Genomic DNA, 6,617 nt, shown 5'->3' with positions numbered 1-6,617 from the left:
TGTTATTTTTGCGTATATGCAAATTTTAAAATAAATTACAACTTCGAAATTGAATCCAAAGACTACATTTAGAAACTTTCTGTACTCGAGACTGTTGAAATTTAACCTACCTATTCTATTTGGTTTGTACCATTACTTTCCCAGCATGCTCTTTTCAAGATGTCGGAACGGTACAGTTTCTCGCTGACAACTTTCAGGTGAAATATCAGTATATCTTAATTTTCACAGATTGTTTATATTGTTACATATCGGAAGCATGTCGCTATTTAAGGCAGTGTACGCGAGAGTGGTTTACCGATGATTCTACTTTGCTATCTTGCTAGAAACCGCTTGGTGAGGAAGCCCACGAGTGTTTTGCAAACTCATTGACAGAGCCACCAATGCATTTTTATTATTGATCAGAAATATAGTACATGTACATGTAATAGCATATACATGAAAAAGGACTGATTTCAACATATTTCAATCTTCATGTCAACGTTTGTTTGGTGGGATTATCATTTTTGTGCTTGCTCTAACATATATATCAATAATAATATCAATGTTGTTGAAGTTGTTCTAATAACCTGTCCGAATAAAATGAATACTCTCAGGGCAACAAAGGCATTACCTCTATATTTATGAGTTTTGCAATTAAAATTGAAACGAGAGGCTTCTATTGGCTGATTGAACCATATTGGAATTTTTTCAAATGACGCTGCTCACTGTGCTTTGTTGGTAGACTGGTTGGATTCAACTGCTATTGAAATGTATAGATATTTATAAGAATGAGTTGAATGCTGAGTGTTCAACTTATATTTATTACAAATCAGTCTTTCTTGGCCTGTGGTATTACAATTATTGATTATTGATGTGTTAGAGAAGAGGTGAATGACACTTGAAAATGAGCTTTTGAATTAACCACTACAAGCCTAGTGAGAAGGAAATGTATGCGGATTATATATTACCAAGGAATTATAAGAATTGTCACCTAATCACAAGTGGAACCTACATTTCTGTTTTGTGTTTTTAATACAGTGATAATCTTGCTTGTTTTTGTTTATGTAATTGAAAATTTCAACTCAAGCACTGCTTTCTGTGACAGTCAGAACTACATTTGATTGATGTGTAAGGAATAGTACTATCACTTTAAAATGTTCACAAATCGTACGAGTTAACTTCACTTGAGATCTTCATATCATATCACTGTATAATGGTCGTGTAAATTGCATGTCCTAATCTTACAAATCCTTGATTTCTTGGAGAATGTTTTTGAAGATGTTCTATCATGAACCATACATCTAAGTTGTGAAACAAACAAAAGGGTGACACCTACTGACTGGAAGTGCACCATTTTCATTGAATGCACCTCACACTGAATATTATTTTCACCTTTCAGTCCATCTGGAAAACTAGTGCAAATTGAATATGCCCTGAATGCTGTTGCTGCTGGTGCTCCCAGTGTTGGAATCAAGGCATCAAATGGTGTGGTGGTAGCAACTGAGAAGAAACAAAAATCTGTTTTGTATGATGAACAGAGTGTACATAAAGTGGAAAGTATGACAAAGAATATTGGTATGATATATAGTGGTATGGGACCTGACTATAGGTGAGTAGTCATGCAGTCAAGGATTTGTTCATTTGGCAATTATCAAACGTGTATTTAAAGGCACCCTCTCTGGCAATACAATATAAATTATCAAAATTAGCTAACTTAGCTAAAACAACATGGTAGTTAAAAAGACATGTTTTACAGTTATTAGTCCACATGAGAAATATAATTTATTCCTGAGGAAGTCAAGGACTTCTATAGATTCATATGACCCCTCCCCTGTCTTACAGTTTGTACCTCAATGCATGAATTAACAGAATCCTAATTGAGTGCCAACAATCTCATTTCAACAATATACTTTATTTTAAATTAGTAACATCTTGAATTAAAGAAATTACAGATTAGCTAAAATATACAGGCAATTGTGATTCTCTTTTCCTGGTGAAGTAATAAATTTTCATGTTTGTTTAGTTTAGTTTTTAGCTGTCAAATATACATTTGATTGACTGTATATGTTTCTTGTTCTCAGGGTTCTAGTACGGAAAGCAAGAAAGATAGCACAGCAATATTATCTAATATATCAAGAACAAATTCCAACATCACAGCTAGTACAACGAGTAGCAACAGTTATGCAAGAATACACACAGTCTGGGTAAGTAGATGTATACAGTATATGAATCACATCAAGCACTTGCATATTCAAGGAGGAATTAATATATTGGTCAGCAATATATTAGTATAGACTATAGGATTTATGGATTTGTAAAAAAATATACGTAAATGTGTTTGAGTCACCTTTTATATTTGTAAAATTTGTGTTGCTTTTATTTTTGGTTTACATTGAATGCAGAAACAATTTAGCATGCATCAGAAGTAGAATCTTGTAACTAAATGGAAATCAATCAATCATGCAGGCAATCAATCTTGCACATTATTTACTAATGTTTGTTTATGTTAGTAATTTATGACTGCACTTGTGCAGTAGACGTTGATCTATATAATCACAATACTGCCTTCATTCATACTTTCAAGTCTTAAACTTTAGATTTGGGAGGGCATAAAGTTTCATGACGATGATAAATAGAGTTAGCATATTGGGATTCTATCTGTGTTTCTGAAGTGCACTTAATGCAAAGTTGGGCATCAAGGCAATTTCCATCAATCCCCCCCCCCTCCCAATAAATTTGTTTGCAGTATTACAATTTATTATATTATGCAGATTCTAATTTGATGCACGATTTTTTTTTTTCAGAGGTGTCAGACCATTTGGGGTATCATTGCTAGTAGCAGGATGGGATGAAGATGAGAAAAAACCATATTTATTCCAGTGCGATCCATCCGGAGCATACTTTGCTTGGAAAGCCACCGCCATGGGAAAGAATTTTGTGAATGGCAAAACCTTCTTGGAGAAACGATATAATGAAGATTTAGAGTTGGAAGACGCTGTACATACAGCTATACTCACATTGAAGGTAATAACAACATAGCATGTGCAATGTCATTCTCCCTTTTAGTTGATGATGAACTTTGAACTCATTGCTTGCTGAAAACCCCTCCACAAAGGAATGGGGGAAAATATGACATGATTGAGATTAGTATATCATGTCACTGAGCACAGAACCTAATGCATATACTTACAAAATCAGATTTACTCGTGTGAACAGAGATCGAGCAAAGTATGTTGATATATATTCTCTTCTTGATACTTGATTTTCAATTTAATTTTATTTTATACTCTCAACTTGTGTTTATTTACAGGAAAGTTTTGAAGGCCAAATGACAGAAGACAATATAGAAATAGGAATTTGTAACGAAAATGGTTTTCGACGACTTACACCAGCAGAAGTAAAAGATTATCTAGCATCAATAGCATAACTTTGAAAAATCTATTCATTATGATGACAGGGAACTGGGCAGCTTTGAGGTTTCAAAATAAGCTGATATCTAGACTGTGCTTTGCTTCAAATTTTACTAGATTCAGGATTGTAAATTGAGAATTATACATTGTATTTTGTTGTCTCATATTATTCATCAAATTCAAAATTTTGAGTTAATATTTCACTCAAGACACAATTCAAATCACAATAAACCATATCATGTCTGATGGTTATTGATGATGTACAACACCTGAATTGGTTAAGTGGTTTATTTTTTTTTCTTGTTCAGCTTATCAAAGTAAAACCCTTGCTATATTGTGTACAGTTTAAACCATATGTGACGTTTATTTATACATTAAATCATCAAGTTTTCTTGTGTACTCTCTGCTTGGGATCTTAGGGACTTGAAACCTCAAAGCTTTCAATTCCACAGGAACTGAAATTATGAAAGTATTGCTGTATCAATACTTACTTGAATTGGCTTCTGTCAAGATGGTTTTAGGAAACTGTGTAATCATTTTCATTATATTGTCCTATTTTGTGAATTCACAGTAAAAGTTTTGTCTTATACAACTACTAGTAGTGACTCGTGTATTGATCAGTGATTAGTGTATTTCATAATGTAATCACCCCATTCAGTTAAAATGAGTTATATTTGAAGCTGAAGTATGCATTCAACAAGTATTCTACTTTACAGTGTAGTTTACCTTATGAGCATCTTTTTGACTCCTGTGTGCGAAGCACAAAAAGGGAGTCTTTGCAGTCAGTGTGTCTTGTGTGTGTGTCTGTTCCACTGCTATCTCAAGAACCATACATCGTTTTTTGATGAAACTTGATGCATAGATGCTCTGGGCCAATGCGCAGATTTGATTAGGTTTTGGTAAAAATATATGCATATTAATTACCTAATTTGCATGATAATTAGCTGATTTTTAGCTGTTCCATTACTATCTAAAGAAATACTCATTGGATTTTGATGAAACTTGGCACATAGATGCTTTGAACTAATGTGCAGATTTGATTAGTTTTGGGTGAAAATCTGCAATATTAATTACCTAATTTGCATCTCATTTGAATAAAAATTTAGTACATAAATGCTTTAGAACAATAGACAGGCCTGATTAATTTTGGGTTGAAATTTGTTTATATTAATTCTCTAATTAGCATAATTCATATTTTTTTTGTTCTAATCACATTTCAATGAAACTTGGTACATAGATATTACATTACGCAGGCCTTATTAGTTTTACACTAAAATCTGTTCATATCAGTTACCTGATTTACATAATTAGTTTTCAGCTATTCCATCAATATCTCAAGTACAAGTAATTTTGAATTAATTTTTAATGTGTCTTCAATACTCTCAGCACACAGGAGTTCTTTCTAAGCTTTCTTTGATTCTTGGATGTCGTCCTATGTGTGTGTGTGTGTGTGCTTGCAAACCCGCAAGGGAGGTTATGAGTTTGGTGTACCTAAGCAAAATCTCAAATACTTGCCTTTCATTTCCTACCTTAGGGTAATGTGCAGACATGATTAATTTTAGGGTCATGTTCATGCATATTAAGTAGCTAATTTGCATATTAATGGCATACTGTCATGAACGCAATTGTGTGATATGGGCTATCATTAAGATTTTTTAAAACACATTAGTCTTTTATGTTGCCGCATGTCAGTCGGCCTTGTTTCTACTGTTGGTTAGTAATTTTCTGTTAAATTTATCATGCTAATTTGTATGTATTTAGGCTGTTATACATTTGACTACTATGTAGCACAATTTTATTTATATCACTCCTGGTCATGTGCCTTCATCTTGAATTTTCAAGGTGAATGTTCCGGCGAAGCACTCCACTAGAGGGAGGAATGTCCGAACGGAGCAACACCGTGCAGGCGGACGATGTGTGCCTTGGCTAGGCTATACTTTTATTCAGGTGACGAATTCAAATAATTTAGCTGTGATAATAATGCAATGATCATTATGCTAATTATTCCAAAGTTTGAAAATGAAATAATTATTATGCATTTCCATATATGTACTTGTACATATTAAAAGTACCAGAAACTATTCGTGCAGAAATGCTGCATTAAAAATATTACCAAGTAACAGAAAGTTATAAATTTGGTCGTTCATGATTACCTAAAAGTTTAGTTTATGCTGTTATTACCAAACGCTTCAGCGTGGTATTAAGAGTTTGTTTTCAGGGGTGGGTGATACCAAGGTGGGAAATGGATGCACATATGGGGTTAATTCCTTGAATTGCAATATAGAGGGTTCAAGCTGAAATACAATATATAGTGTTTTCATGTTTCGTCTGATATTTCTGTGGTATTCTGCTGCTGTAAGTAATGCACGATTTGTTCCGAAATCCAGTATATTGTGTGTATTCCAGGGTTATTCGTTTTTTGCTAAAAACACCCCTATTTTTTTAGTGGCAGAGTCGAATAGTCTCACTCCCACTGGGAAATCTGCATTGTTGCTTGAATGTGAGTTAATTAAACACCTTTTCCAGACCGGCGAAAGAGTATACAACAGCCAATTTTAACAGCCTGTCACGTGATTTTAGTCTGAATGTCAACATGAAGAGGCTAGTCCATTTTACGCAGGAGTAATTGGGAGTAGAAAATGTGAGGGATAGTATCAACAGAGATGTGTATAGTGAAAAGTAATATCTATCCTTCATTTGCATCTCTGAGCATTTCTGTTTTAGTATATTGGTTTGAAAATGTTGAACTTGCATGATTTGCAATGTGTTTTTTTAATTGGGACTCCCCTATTGATCGAATCCCGGGTTTGAACGAGAACTGCACACCACGTGATTCGTTTGAATACAATGCTGATGGCAAACATGCCGTGTTACTGCAGTACTGCACTGACGGGATGACTTACTGGTACTGCATGCTACAACTTCGCGTGTGATGTTGCTTGTTAGCCATGGATTACATGAATCTTGATTACCAGTCAAATGTTGCTCATTTGACGTTGGTAATCTTTATTTGGAACTGAGTAACTTCCTGGTACTTCGTACTATGATAAAAATCAGTCAACATACATCAAGTTCTCTCAATCGTAGTATTCCATGTGATGTACACCTAATATGCCAAAAATGTTGCTGAACGATTTGAACTGAATAAAAATAGCAGACGAAAATTTGTTTACAAAATAAAAATACTTCGGTTGCCAATGAAAACCGGTAAAAATACAAGCAATATGT

At 34.0% G+C, this 6,617-nt stretch overlaps 1 protein-coding gene across 1 annotated transcript; it reads left to right on the top strand.

The window, feature by feature from the left end:
• The first annotated feature begins 145 nt into the window (after nt 1–145).
• Nucleotides 146–3,981, top strand: LOC100366781 (proteasome subunit alpha type-2). Its single transcript, XM_002740623.4, has 5 exons — nt 146–197; nt 1,379–1,588; nt 2,061–2,183; nt 2,784–3,003; nt 3,290–3,981. The coding sequence occupies exons 1-5, from the start codon at nt 160–162 to the stop codon at nt 3,404–3,406; spliced, it is 708 nt and encodes a 235-aa protein (XP_002740669.1). The 5' UTR covers nt 146–159; the 3' UTR covers nt 3,407–3,981.
• Nucleotides 3,982–6,617: the final 2,636 nt, after the last annotated feature.

This window comes from Saccoglossus kowalevskii, chromosome 21 (genome assembly GCF_978046115.1).
Source record: "Saccoglossus kowalevskii chromosome 21, keSacKowa6.1, whole genome shotgun sequence".
In the NCBI taxonomy this organism is placed as follows: Eukaryota; Metazoa; Hemichordata; class Enteropneusta; family Harrimaniidae; genus Saccoglossus; species Saccoglossus kowalevskii.
The sequence above is the reverse complement of the archived record's forward strand: the minus strand, read 5'-3'. Positions and strand labels throughout refer to the sequence as shown.

Bases quoted from the DNA above. Each gene is read 5' to 3' on its own strand.
- LOC100366781 (XM_002740623.4), top strand. From the start codon at position 160: ATGTCGGAACGGTACAGTTTCTCGCTGACAACTTTCAG. The intron at 198-1,378 runs GTGAAATATCAG...TTCACCTTTCAG, and splicing joins TTCTCGCTGACAACTTTCAG to TCCATCTGGAAAACTAGTGC. The intron at 1,589-2,060 runs GTGAGTAGTCAT...TCTTGTTCTCAG, and splicing joins GGTATGGGACCTGACTATAG to GGTTCTAGTACGGAAAGCAA.